Source organism: Saccopteryx leptura, chromosome 2 (assembly GCF_036850995.1).
Source record: "Saccopteryx leptura isolate mSacLep1 chromosome 2, mSacLep1_pri_phased_curated, whole genome shotgun sequence".
Classification (NCBI taxonomy): Eukaryota; Metazoa; Chordata; class Mammalia; order Chiroptera; family Emballonuridae; genus Saccopteryx; species Saccopteryx leptura.
In genome coordinates, this window is record NC_089504.1 from 18,045,914 (window position 1) to 18,060,683 (window position 14,770).

A 14,770-nucleotide genomic window follows, 5' to 3' on the forward strand; every position below is an offset into this window, starting at 1 on the left:
ACTATAAGAGCAAAGTGAATTAATCTGGGTTTCTGATAAGAGAAGGCAATTCAAATTAAGATTTTTAAAATTTTCTCTATAGTTATTGAAAGGCGATTAGAATAAAAACTGGAACCTCAAATTTTAAATTCATAGAATAATGGACTTTTAGAATTACCACTGGTCTTTCCTATCTTTATCCTGATTAATTTCAGTTTCAGAGGACTGTCCGCCTTCACAAGCTCTTCTTTCCATATTTAGAAAGCTCTGTCATATAGTTGGCTCATAAAATAGTCGAGGTTACTATATATTATGATTATTACAGACATTATTAATTTTAAGATGATGGGTCTTGGTTCCAGACAGCCCTTCCACTTACCACCTAGGTTAACTTCAGTCCAGTGATTCTCATCCAGGGTTGATTCTTCACCCCCCAAGGGGTATTGGGCATTATTTAAAGATCCTTCTGATCAACACAACTCAAGTAGGGGGCTACTAGCATCTGATTGGCAAAAGCTGGGGATGCTGCTAAACATCTTGCAATACGCAGGGTGGACTCACAACCAGTAATTGTCTGATCCCAAAGATCAATAATGCTCAGGCTCCAAAACCCTGCCTTAGTCAGGACCCTACCTGTCTCAGGGTCAGTTTTCCCACGTGTAAAAGTGATACAAATAGACTTTGCTTCGAAGCATCCTTGAGAGTTAGATGAAATTATATTTGCAAGGCACTTTATTATTTGTAATTGAAAATTTTCAATTACAGTTGACATATACAATATTATGTTAGTTTCATGTAAACAACATAGTGATTGGACATTTGTATAACTTACAAAGTAATCACCCCGGTAAGCCTAGTACCCGTCTGACACCATACGTACAGTTACTTCAATATTATCGACCGAATTCCCTATGCTGTACTTTATATCCCTGTGATTATTTTTATAACTGGTAATTTGTATGTCTTAATCCCTCCCTTTTTTTCACCCACTTTAGCAGGTGCCTGGCCTCATTCAAGCACTCAAAAAATTAGCTCTTGTAATTACCACGTACATAAGACATGTGCCATGGTGCATGGGACATAGCTACAGTAATAAGAATGTTAGACATTAGTAGTAAAAGTTGTGCTAGTACTACAACTGTTCAAATGATTGAAGGCAGCTAATCTTGACTCCCTTGCAGTGTCTTGTTTGTTTCGTATGATACTGTTACAAGCCTTCAAACAGACTATCTTCTCATATCTGGACCTGCTCTACATTGCTAATAATAGTCTTAAAGTGACACAGGCCTTAACACAATCCTTTAGGTGTGGTCTGAGCAATGCACAGTGGTGATGTCTCCTGGGTTCTAAGGCTTTCTGCTTTTATTCATGTAGCCTAAGAATATATGTTCCTTTCTCAGTTGTCACCTTACTGATATGTTCCTTTCTCAGTTGTCACCTTGTTGACCTCTCTGATGCCCAGGTTATTGAATGGAATGGCATAGTAAGGAGAGGAGGGAAGAACGTCTGTGTGTTACACTACTGAAAGATGACTCTCCAGAAACCCGGTTAGGCACCCATGTCTAATGAAGGCAGGAAGGGCTTGCATTCTGGAGGTTTATATTAGGAGGTGACTGCTAAAAGGGAAATTGGTGAGGAAGAAAAGGGACCACTCCGAGGAGAGAGAGAGAGAGAGAGAGAGAAAGAGGATGAGAATGAGAGAGAGAGAGAGAGCACATGCTATTTATAATCCTGGAGCACCCCTGTCCAAACAGCAGCTGGAGTGGGAGACTATCAGAACCAGGGCTGCAATGAGACAAGCTTGGTTTGGAGGTCCCACCACACCCTCTCTGTCTGTCTTTCTCTTTTATCGCATTTCACTACCTCACTGTGCGTGCACATCTAGCAAAATGAGAATATTCCTCAAGACCCACCCACCCATGCATGCAGGCTCCCTGTACAAAGGCTCCCTAGTATGGGTCTCTATTATTTCACCACACACATCAGAGGAGGAATTTGATCTGCTCCATTAAAGACATGATTTCCTGTCCTCTCTACTGCCTTAGCTTAGTTTTTGGGCTGTTCTCTGTGAAAAGGATAGAGGAAGTATCTATAATTTAGCTGAGCCAGTTTTGACCAGGACTAAATAAGGGAGAAAGAAGATAATTGAGAATTATCTAGTCAGGGAATAAAACTAATTCCAGAGGTGCATATGTAACCCCATTTCCACATGGTAACCACCCCATGGATGCTCGGGGCAGCCCCACCATGCCACAGGCTGAACTCTTTTCTTTCCTATCCACCTTCTTTTTTTTCTCCTCCTCCTATTTGCGTCATTTCAGCCTTTTTTTTTTTTAATCACCAAGTGAGTGAGAGGCAGGGAGGCAGAGAGGCAGACTCCGCATGTGCCCCAACCAAGATCCACTTGGCAAGCCCTGTCTGGTGCTGATGTTCTGCCTATCTGGAGCTGCTGCTCCGTTGCTTGGCAAACAAGCTATTTTAGTGCCTGAGGTGAGGCCATGGAGCCATCTTCAGCACCTGGGCCAACTTGTTCATTCGAGCCATCGCTCCCTGACTGTGTGAGGAGGAAGAGAGAGAGAGAGAGAGAGAGAAGGGGAAGGAGGAAAGGGTAGAGAAGCAGATGGGCACTTCTCTTGTGTGCCCTGGCTGGGAATTGAACCCGGGACATCCACACACAGGGCTGACACTCTACCACTGAGCCAACTGGCCAGGGCCTCAGCTATTGTTAAGATCATAAGTGTCAGACCAGCTTGACTCCAGGTCAAGCTCTGTCCCCATATGGGGATACTAACATCATCTACTTCCCAGGCTTGTGATGAGTAGCACAAGAGGTCGTGATGCCTAGCATGGGGTAAATAGTCAATAAGTCAAAAATATGACTTAATTCTATCACAAAGCTATTACTTCCTATTTACATCTTTCTCATAGCTGTCTGTTAGGAAATGCAGAACGACTCAGGCGCAGAGAGGCAGTGTCTTGTACTCAAGGGAGAGCAGATGCGAACAGGCAGATCCAGGTTTGGAACTTCAGCTTAATAAAAAAATAATTTGGTACCATGTTTTTACTGTGATGTTTTGCCCCACCTGTTTGTACGTACACTATTTGATTAAGGATGCGAAGAACAGAAGTTAAAACTCCAATCTGCAGCAAACTTTATAGTGACCTAGCTTATCAAATGCATTAACATGCATCTCATAGTAATATTTGTTTCCCAAGGTTCAGAGAGGCTACTGAGGTGTCCCAAGGCACACAGCAGCGAGGCTGGGACTGAAGACCTGGTCTTCTTCCTCCAGATCTGCTGAGTTTGTGATGCAGGGTTCTTTGCCATCCCCTCCTCCGATGGTGCTCTCTAGCTTTCTGCTTCCTTTTGTGTGTGGTGGTGGCATGTAATCACGCATCAGAAAACAAGTCTGCACTAGCTGTCATGTAGAAATGGGACATGGAAATTATAAGTCGTTAAATGGAAAACCCCGAGACTTATAGTAATGCCAACTCAGCCTCAATCCATTATTGTCTGTATATTTAGTCAGTCTATTTTTAAGAGTTTAAATATGGAGAAATAGGACATACCTATAAGGCAGCTGCATTAATTTCACTCCAAAATCCCTGCTGTTTGCTAGAGTTGACTTACATGTGTTTAACTTTATAAGCGCCCTTTTGCACTGGGGGAGATTTGTCCTGCATTTAAAGGAAGATTGGTGGAAAATCTGCCCATCGATGTAGTGACACTTGTACATGTTTCACAGTCTGCTCCCTGGTCAGTCCCCTCACCCCCTGCAGCATGGGTCAGTAATGGACCTGTGTCCCAAGGCACGCTCTTCATATTCCTCATTTGGTGCCCAGTTATATAAACGATAAAACTTTTCTTCATCCATTCAACAAATACAGCCTGAGTCTGAAAGCTCTGAATAGATGTATTAGCCGTCTCCATGCCACTGAACAGAGACACCACGGTTTTAAAAGGCTCAAGATTTATATGATCTAAGAGACACCAGAGTATTGATACCACGGTGTTAGATGGTTGTCATTTCTGGGACCATCCCCATAAATGATAACTGATATGGTCTGAAAGGAAGGTGGCTGTGAGAGTTTTCGTTCACCCACTCCAAAGTCATTTCATAAAACTGTGTTTATTGCTCCCGCTCCAAACTGAGCCTTGAAGTAGTATTTGAAAGTATTTGTCCAGGTGTGCTATTTACAGACTGTATGACCCTTGAAAACTTAATTAACCTTGGTGTGCATCACTTACGCATTTATAAGCTTAAGATAATGATATCTATCTTGGAAGGCTGTGTATCAGTCAATTCTTGCCACAAGAATGCTCCGTGACAAAGAACTATGAAATCTCAGTGGCATCCAGTAATGAATATTGGTTTGTCAGGTGTCTGAGGATTGGATGCAATGCTGTGCTCATCTCAGATGGGTCTGAGGGTGGCTGGGGCCAGTGACTTGGACGGTAGGAGTCACATGACTCTTTTCTATGTTGTAGAGCCACGAATCTCCTGTGAGTTGCTCATCTTCCTTGAACCAGCAGGCTCGCTGGGACAGGTCCTGCTCATGCTGGTGGTAGGTGCACATGTGTGAGCAGAAATATGGGAAGCCTCATGAAGCCCAGGCTCATAACTGGGACATGCTGATTCCCACCCAAAGTCAGGCACAAGTCAGAGGTCAATGAAGTACAGTTTATCTATACTGAGTCTATATCAAGGTGCAGGAGGGGTGAAGAAATAAGGTTAATAGTTCCATAGACTTGAGTAAGTTATAAGAATTACATTAAGAGATAGCTGAACTTACCTTAAAATAATATGTGCCCCACTATAAAGATTCCATAAATGGTAGGTGTTATTAATATGTTGTAATTATGATTACGTGACTAATGAGATAATCTGGGCAAATTGGAATGGTATGCTTAGGGGAACCTTGCTATAGATCAGGGGTTGGGAACCTTTTTGGCTGAGAGAGCCATGAACGCCACATATTTTAAAATGTAATTCCGTGAGAGCCATACAGCAACCCGTGTACATTATGCATTATCCAATAAAAATTTGGTGTTGTCCCGGAGGACAGCTGTGATTGGCTCCAGCCACCCGCAGCCATGAACATGAGCAGTAGGAAATGAATGGATTGTAATACATGAGAATGTTTTATATTTTTAACGTTATTATTATTTTTATTAAAGAATTGTCTACGAGCCAGATGCAGCCATTAAAAGAGCCACATCTGACTCACAAGCCATAGGTTCCCGACCCCTGCTATAGATAAACCAGAGAAGCTTGGAGGTTAACTTTCTGAGGAGGAAAGTTGAAGGGGTAAGAACGTGGGACTCTCCTCTCTTTGCCAGCCAGCGGCCAAAATACAACTTCCTCTGGCTCATAGTAATGGAGCTAAACTTTCATTAGCAATAGATACATATGCCACGATAGACTAAAATGCATGACCTGGTGATTGAGCTCTGAAAAGATCAAAGCACACACTTGAGCAGCATGGCTTGGCAAGGTAGGAAAGTAAACAGAGGACCATGAGCAGTAGCTGTGTTTTCAGGACTCACGTGGCAGCCATATCCAGGTCCCACGTCAAGGCGAGACCCGAGGATAACCGTGGTGGGCATTGGCTGAAGCATAGTGGAGAGACAGAATCCCTGGATGTTAGGGGGCCAGGGATGATAGTATGATTCATACACTAGACGACAACAGGGAATTAGAATCCAGTCTTTAATCAAAAGCCATGAATTACCCAATAGGGAAATGCAGAATTTAACATGGAGTAAGCTTTGACTTGGTGCAAGGCCCCCTCTACAAGCTTATCTCATTTAAGCTGTATAACAATAATGATAATAAAGGCTTTACTTTATTGAGTGCTTAATCCCTTTGGGGTACTGTGCTAACCACTTTGCATATATTATTGCAATGAATTAATTGCAACCCCCCCCCCATCACAAAAACTCACCATTCTTGAGGGAGATTTATGTTCAAGGTTTTACAGATGAGGAGCTGGGGCTTAGAGAAATTAAGGGACCGTACCCAATACCCAATGCATTGTATAGGTGTATAGGCCTAGTGTATAGGTGATGGAAGGGAGGTTTAACCCCAGCTGTGTCGTATACCCTGTGTATCTGAAATACCGGTCAGAGCAGCAGGAGAGGATGGTGAGGGAGAGGGAGCTCACAGAATAGTGGGGCTTCTGCACTAGGATCCGGGAGGCTCAGCCCTTCTTCCTAGCTCGGAGATGGATTTTCCTGGTGAAATAAATCATCTCTTACTTTATGCTCTAGAAGAAGCAAACTCCGTGGGATTTTCTCTGCGGCCCTTGCCCTTTCTGCCCACTGGTGCTACCCTTTATTTCGCCTTCTTCCCTATCCCCACATTCTAGAATCTCAGCACAGGCGGCAGCTCCCCTGAGAGACCCCCCCAGAGCCTTTCTGCTCACAGAAGGAAGTAGAGGGCACGTTTCCAGGGTTCTCGTCACACGTCTCTTTCTATCTGGACATTTAGCACGATCCGTTTTCATTGTCTTCTTTCTTTCACTACATGGTTTCGTGTTTTAAAGAAAGGGCGGTGTTCAGCTCATCACTGGGTCCCCACCTCCAGCTCTGGAACAGTGCTCAGTCATGATGTTGGATGAAGAATTCCAAGCATGAAATAAAGGTGCCCCCCCCCCAGTGACAAGGAGTGCTGAGCCACGCATGTGACTTTCCTGTGCATGTATACAAGGGATGGATTTAGGGGAGGAATCAGGCGGGGGGTGACCGTGGGTCTCATCAGATTCCGGGCATGTGCATGCCGCCGGAGTGGGTGGAAACTCAGATTCCCTGTGACTGATGATCTAAGATCTTTTTGGCTGTAATAATAGCGACTCTCATCTTGAAAATCTTTACACTGTACCTGGCACTAGGATAAGCATGTTAACATTTTATTGATTCCGAAAACGGCTTGATGAAGTTGGAATCATCAACCCCATTTTAACACTCAGAGCAGCTGAGGCTCTGAGTGGATAAGTGATTCGCCCACATCCCAGCTGTGGCCGATTCCAAAGCCCTTTTCCACAGCCATGCCTTGCCACCAAGGTGTTAATGAGTGACCAAGAAGTCTTTCCCCTATCCTCTCTGCTCACTTAACCCTTGCTTTCTTGAACTGGACTTGTTGGCCTGTTGTATCAACTCCAGCCTGACCCTTGAAAATCTGCTTCTCAGGCTCCCTAAAATGGGACATTGTAAAGACGGCGTTCACTGAAAGAGGTGAAAGTACAGTGTGTCCATAAAGTCATGGTGCACTTTTGACCGGTCACAGGAAAGCAATAAAAGACGATAGAAATGTGAAATCTGCACCAGATAAAATGAAAACCCTCCCAGTTTCTGTAGGATGATGTGGCAGCATGTGCACATGGCAGATGATGATGTAACACCGTGTATACAGTGGAGCAGCCCACAGCCATGCCAGTCGAGATGTGGACGGTACAGAGGAAAATTCAGTGTGTTCTGTGGCTTGCTAAATTCGAATCCATGGCCAAAGTGCAACGTGAATATCGGCGCATTTATAACGAAGCGCCACCACATAGGAATAACATTACTCAGTGAGATAAGCAGTTGAAGGAAACCGGCAGTCTGGTGGAGAAACCCCGTTCTGGTAGACCTCAGTCAGTGACGAGTCTGTAGAGGCTATACGGGACAGCTCCCTAAGGAGCCCTAAAAAATCTGTGTGTGAGCCCACATCGAACTGCACTGAATAGGTATGAAACTGGGAGAGTTTTCCTTTTATTTGGTGCAGATTTCACATTTCTATCATCTTTTGTTGCTTTCCTGTGACCGGTCAAAAGTGCACCATGACTTTACAGACACACTGTACTTTGCAGACTGATGAGTGTGAGCCCTGTGACTACTGCATCAATCTTACTGAAAGCCTATCTTATATACATTTAGAATTTCAGAGCCACGGAGCAGGAAGAATCTTGGAGACCCTCTGTGTCATGGTTGGGGACAATGGAACGAGCTCTAGAACAGTTGGAAGGGATTGTGTTTATAACAGAAAAGAGGAAAGTATCAGTAAATTTAATTCCATTGTTCAAAGTCAGTGCCGTCCCCAGAGCAGAAATTATAACCACCCTACAAGTCCGCAGTATTCACTGGCAGGCCCAAGCCCGTGGATACAAGAAAAGGCTATTTCCACGTTTACTCATTTATATCTGTTCCTGTTTGTTCATTTGTCTTGTCTGCAGGCACTTGCTTGAAGATAAGCTGCACCAGGCATCAGAGGTTTAAGAAAATATGTGGGAGAAAAACTACAAAGTGAGGACATTCTATCCATCAACACTTTTTCTATCCCTGGGAATTAGGAAGAGGTGGCCATTTTTAACAGCATGTACATAGGTTTTAAATGTGTTCTACTGCTGGAGTATTGTCACCCAGCTGAGGGACACTGGCTGGTTTCTTCCTGAGTTAATTTTTTTTCTTTTCACGAAACGATGACTCCTATATGAGATGGAAGGTTGGGTTCTGTGGCTGGACTCACAACTTCCAGATCTCATGTTGCTTTGCATTTAGCTCAGGTCTTCCCAGCTGAGGGGTATTTTGGGACGGAGCTTTCTTCTCTTATTTCCGTCCTTCCGATCCTGGTATCTCAGTGTGCCCACACCAAAGCCTGGAGAGGCCCATAGACTTCTGTAGCAGGGTTCTTTGGAAAAACAGAGCCAATATGGGGTACAGACACAGATTGGTTATATACATCCCATCTCTCTCTATAGAGTTGGCCCTTGAGCAATGTGGGGGTTAGGGATAATGACCCCCCTGCACAGAATAATGTCCGTCCACATATAACTTGTGACTCGATGTATTTAATGGAAAAAAAATCTGTGTTATAAGTGGGGCCGTGCAGTTCAAACTGTGTTGAGGGTGAAATCTATGTATCTTTATACTGTATTTATATCATCACTATATCTATCTGTTGAGAGGTTGATCGATTGACTTTAAGGAATTGACTAACGTGATGGTGGAGGCTGCGAGGTCCTGAATCTTCAGGGTAAGCTGGCACACTGGCCACTCAGGGGACAGTCGGTGTTGCCGCTCAAGTCTGAATGCAGTCTGTTGGCAGAATTCTTCTTCCCTTGGGGGAAGAGTGATGAGTTTTTTTTTTTTTCTGTTAAGGCCCTCAACTAATTGAAGGAAGCCCACCAACATTATGGAGAATAGTCTGCCTTACTCAAAATATGCTCATTTAAATGTCAGTCTCAACTAAAAAAGTACCTTCACAGAAAAGTCTAGAAGAATATTAGAGCAAATGGCTGGGTTCCATGGCTTAGACAAGTTGACAGATACATTAAACATCACAAGATCTGAGGCTAAAATTATCCAAGTATTTGGGAAGGCAGGGAAGCGTCGTGGGAATGAGAGACCGGAATGCGATACCTTGGTCTGCTGCTCTACTTTGATCATGGCTTTGCCTCTCGGGGCTCCTAGGTTCCCATCTGAATAAAATGTGAAATATATACTCTCTAAATAATTTCCAAAGTGAATATTTTATAATGAAGATGGCTTTCTGGATAAATGGATGAATGAATGGATGAATGAATGAATGAATGAATTGATTGACTGGCCTGTTGTGCACCTGTCGGGTGAGAGAATGAATGAATGAATGAATGAATTGATTGACTGCCTGTCATGCACCTGTCAGGTGAGAGAATGAATGAATGAATGAATGAATTGATTGACTGGCCTGTCGTGCACCTGTCGGGTGAGAGAATGAATGAATGGATGAATGAATGAATGAATTGATTGACTGGCCTGTCGTGCACCTGTCGGGTGAGAGAAAGTTGGGTGATGGCTATTCTCTCTTGAGCATTTAGGACCTCCTTGAAGGACATAATTATGTTCAGTCCGCCCAATGACCCTGCAGACATTTACAGAGGTGGAAACTAAGTAATGACTCCAGGTTACAGGATGGCAGAGTTTACATGGGAACCCTTAGTCACTTGCGTTAGGTACTATGGCCAACAAATGCCTAACTGTATCTTGGCACTCTGAATGTCCTTCTGTAATGAGACAGGACTGGGAAAACGGGGCAGGAGCTGAGCTTAGCACCTCCAGGCTGGGTCTTGACAATCAACACTGAGCAAAGGTCCCCAGGCATGGCCGGTCAGTCTCCAGTCAGGATGAGCCCTGGCTCCAGCCGGGGCCGGGTTGCCTGGGGCTCCTTGCCCAGGTGATTTAAGAGGGGCTGGGCTGTCCGAGTCACTTTGGAGGTCACATCCGAGCTCCAAGACTGAGCTAGCCATCCCTATCCACCAGGCAGGCCAGAAGAGATATCTGTGGGTTGTAACAGAGGATGGATCCATGTCACTAGAGTCCCCACCATCCAAATCCTAGCGCTGTCATTTCTAAGCTGTGTGACCCTAGGAGATGAGTTACCTCTCTGCGTCTCAGTTTCCTCATTTCTGAACAGCAGCTGATGTGATTCTTCCCTTTCAAGGTCGTTAAGAGGAGTAAACGAGAAAACACAAGGAAATGCGAGGCTTCTTGCTTCACAGAGTTGGTATTCAGAAACTATGAATTTTCTTTCTGCGTAGGCTGGATGAGTCTCGAAAAATTAGAGAGGATGATAAAGGCGATATAGGAACTTGAACCTGAGCTTATGTGAGTTTCAGCACTCGGACACCCCAGGCTGCGAGGGGGAGGGCAGAGCCAGTGAGCGTCTGATCGCAGGACTGCTGAGTGTCGGCGCAGACACAGCGCCCAGTGTCCGTTCCGCAGGGCGAGGGATCAGGCGGGAGCTTGCCTGGCATCTGGGAAACTACACGCCCCTCATGCCTCGGCAAAGCCACTCGGGGTCCACCTTCTTTTCTTCCTTCTTTTTCTTCTCGAGCCTTCTCTGTCTCCTCTCCTGACCTTCCGACCCCTCCCTTTCGTCTCCTTTCCAGGGTTTCCCTGCCCTCTCCTCTTCTTTCCACTCTTCTTTGCCTCCTCCTTTCCTATCCCCTTCATTACTGAACACAGTGTGACTTTCCAGTCTCGCTTTCTCTTCTTTCTCTCTCCTCCCTCTTTCCTCCTCCCTCTCCCCTCCTCCCTTCTCCTCTGCTCTGCTCTCTCTGTCTCGGCTTGGGGACCAGGGCGTCTCTTCTCAGGCCCCAGTGGTTCATTCTCATTAAACTTGACAATCTCTCATATGTCAATTAGAAGAGGCAGCTCCCCCATGCTCTCCCGCCCTTCCCCGGGCCCGCCGCGGCGATGCTCAGATCAAGCGCCATCTGTTGCATTCATCCGGGCGACGGGCGAGCATTCTGCTGCTCTGGGGAGGCAGAGCGCAGCGGGTACCGGGAGGTAATGTGGCTTGTTTGGACAACTTGATATATTGATATTGATAGAGCTACTGAATGGGATGGGAGGGCTGGGGTGGGAGGGAGAGTGGTGCACAGGATGCAGTAGGCCGTGGAGGGCTTTGCACAAGCACTTCCCCCTCCAAGCCTGGCTGGGATTTTGGCACTGTCACCTAGGCAAGCGCAGCCAAACAGATGGAAGGGATTCGCAGTGGCCGGGATCAGAAGCCCTGGAGCTCAGGGGAGCAAGCCTTCCCTCTCTGTGTGTCTTCTCCTCTCTGCTCCCGCCCATCAAGTCTGCCACCACTTAGGACAAAGGAAAGCAGAAATAACGGGATGAGGAGAAGCTGACCTTTAGGAATTGCTGAATGTCAGAGCCACGATGAAAAGCAATGACGCCTCAGTCAAAGTTCCAGATGGTCAAAGAAGGCACGTTCAATGGGATTTTTAGGCAACATTGAAGAAAATGACTCTTTATAGAGGTGTAGGCAGAGGGAAGAGAATCCACATGGGGGTCAATGAGGAACCAGGGATGAGAATGATCAGGAAACCATTACCAACCCCTGGGACTGTGGAGGGGCCGGGAGAGGGACTGCCTTTACTGGGGCCTGTGAGAACGGGCTCTGTGGGCAAGCGGCAGAGGCTGGAACAGTCGAGGGTCCCAGTCTCTATACAGGGCAGGAAAGGGCGAGGGAAGACAGACGCCCCAGTTCTGTCCTTCCACATCCTGCCGAGCATCCCATGGGGCAAACCCAGTGAATAGCCAGATAACAAGGAGCTATGAAGTCCACCCGAGAGGGTCTGTCTGCCTCCAGGACAGAGTGGGGCAGAATGAACCAGGGTGGAGCACGGATCTGGGGTGCGAAGGGAGAAGAGACAGTGTAGGTCAGCAGGGAACGTGGTTCTGTTGTCTGTCCTGTGCTCATGTCTGAGCACCACTCCCACGCCCTCCCTGCCTTTTCTAAGGAATGCATAGAGTTTCTGTGGAGCCCATTTCTCTCTTGAGAGTAAGAAACCCACAGAACTTACTGTCCCCTCAGCGCCTACACTTAGACATCTGGAAGACACCACAAGGTTTTTCTGCCTGAAGCATGTTCTCTTCCAGGGTCCCTCCTCGGATTCCGAGGCACCGTCGTTCCGGAAGCTTTACTCAAGCCAGGAGGAGATCTGGGGCCGCCTCTCTAACTCCCCTTTCCCACGTCCAGTCCCCCTTACCCAACCACACCACGTTCGGAGGGGCTTGTACCTAAAGAACTAATCCTGGTCTATCCACTTCTCCGTCTCTTCTAATCTACTCTTTCTGTCTCGCCTCTCTGCTACCCTGTCCACTTCTTTATTTCTGTCTCTGCGACCCTGTGTGGGCGCCCTCGTCCCGTACGCGGACATCTGCACCGTCTCCTACCGGGTCTTCTCACTCCCGTTCCTGTCCTCCTGCAGCGAATTCCAAGCCTCTGGGGACACAGGCGGAGGGAGGGCTCCGTTTGAAGGTTTCGAAGTCGGGGCTCTCTTCGGGACTTTCTCAGAACAAAGGCGCCGAGGCCAGTCGCTCCTGTTCCTGTTCTTTTCTCTCCTTGCCGTGTATGTGACCTCGCTCCTCCCTTCTCAGGCTTTTCTGATTTTTTCTTTTTCTTTTATCTTTCTTCTTTTTCTCTGTGTCCTACTGACCTCACTTTTTCCATTCTCTGGAACTTAGTTCTATTTTCAGTTTTGAAAGCATGCTAACAAATCATCGGACAGTATTGATACAAATGGAAGGTTGGACTAGGAGTTAGAAGGCGTGACTTTGCCACGGGCACACTTGGAGTGAGTCGTATGCCTGCTTCGGGGGCCTTGATTTCCCTAAAGTAAATTTACTGGAGTTACAATGGGGCTATTGGACCAAGCGATCTCTGCATTGCAATGCTGTAGTTTTGTCTCCTAAAACCTTGTGTGACTCACGTGCTGCTGTGCTGTCTACCTTCACTGCCACTGTTCTGGACCAAGCCACCATTGACCCTAGCTGGCTACTGCAAAACCCTCGGGACTGGCCTCTCTCGCCACCTCGGCTTAGATTGTCCAGACTCTTGTTTGTAGTTGTTATCAGAGGGACTTAACTGGAACATGCCAGTTTTCTGTGTAAAACCTTGCAGCCATTAACTTCAGCCACTAGGAAACAATCCAGAATCCTTAATGCTACCTACAAGGTGACCTGACCTCTCCAGCCCCATCGCTGCTGTGCATGCTCCCTGGGCAGCCAGGTTAAACTCTCACCACTCAGGCACCTGCTCTCTGTGGCTTTAGCTGTTTGCCCAGGTCTCCTCTTCTACCCAGCGCACGCTTATCCCAAATCTCTTCGGTAAACCCACCCTAATCTTACACTCTTTGCTGATTCCTACTCATTCTTAAAATTGCAGTGAAGATCTCGCCTCCTCCAGGAAGCCTGCCTTGACTCCCAGAAAGGGAGAGAGGACCCTTCTTGGTGGTCCTGTCATACTTTATATTTTACCATGACAGGGGTTTTGTACAATGTTGGAAAATTCCTACCAAGCTATGAATTCCTTGAATCATGGATCGTGTCAAACTTTTCTTAAGGGTTTGAGGCAGTGCCTGGAACATAATAGGTTACTAAATAAGTAAGCGTGCAAGCCAATGCATCACGAATTTACCGGCACCTGTGGCTTGTTTAATCACTGGGTCAGGGAGGGAACTCCAGGGAGTCCGGGTGGCCAGGCCCAGTCCTGCAGGGACTGGGGGTGGACCAAGCCCTAACCTCAGCCCCATTGCCCACCCTGTAGCAGCAGCTGAGGCGACGCAGGAGACAGTGGAGTCCTTGATGCAGAAGTTCAAGGAGAGTTTCCGCGCTAACACGCCCATCGAGATCGGTCAGCTGCAGCCAGCGCCGCGCAGCGCCTCGGCGGGGAAGCGGAAGCGGAGGAGCAGGTCTCGAGGTAGGCTCTCCGACCACCTCTTGCTGGGGCATCGGCGGGCCGCCCCCGGTTTCGGAAGTCACCAGGAAGAGCTGTGCCCTCTCCCCTTCTCTGTGTTTGTAGATCCCGGGCCGCCGTCTCCCTGATGAGCCGTCCCAGCCAAGGCCTCTGGGAGGCAGCAGACCTGTGCCCCTGGGTGTAGAGCTAAGGTGTCTGAGCCCCGGCTGCCTCATCTGAGAGTGGGAAGGCGTCATCCACCCTGCAGAGCGGTTGAGAGGATGAGCTAGAGTCTATGCCATAGACTCTATGGGAAATGCCTGTGGCAGGACCCGGGACCAGGCCAGGTGCTCTCTACGTTGTCGCTGGTGTCATTTTGGAGACAGCAAAAGAGACAGAATGCTCTCATGGAAGGTCCTCAGGCTGGGACCCCAGAGCTGGGTTCCAGCTCACTTTCTGTAACAGGCTGAATGATGGGGCAGTCAAGAGCAGGAACACTGTAAACTAGACAGAAATGGATTAAAATTTACGTTTAAATTTGAATTTGAATTTCTCTTCAAATTCAAATGAACTAACCATGTCACTTT

The 14,770-nt window shown here is 46.9% G+C and overlaps 1 protein-coding gene across 5 annotated transcripts in view; it reads left to right on the top strand.

Moving 5' to 3' along the window:
• ASTN2 (astrotactin 2) overlaps window positions 1-14,770 on the top strand; it is a 907,524-nt gene that overhangs the window by 237,742 nt on the left and 655,012 nt on the right. For 3 of the 5 annotated variants that reach the window (XM_066367319.1, XM_066367321.1, XM_066367323.1), the window contains exon 4: window positions 14,055-14,207. The exons of 1 other annotated variant lie outside the window; for it this stretch is intronic. In XM_066367319.1, coding sequence (XP_066223416.1) covers window positions 14,055-14,207 — 153 coding nt within the window. The remainder of the gene's footprint in view (window positions 1-14,054; window positions 14,208-14,770) is intronic. One more of the 5 variants, XM_066367320.1, reaches the window with a different exon arrangement.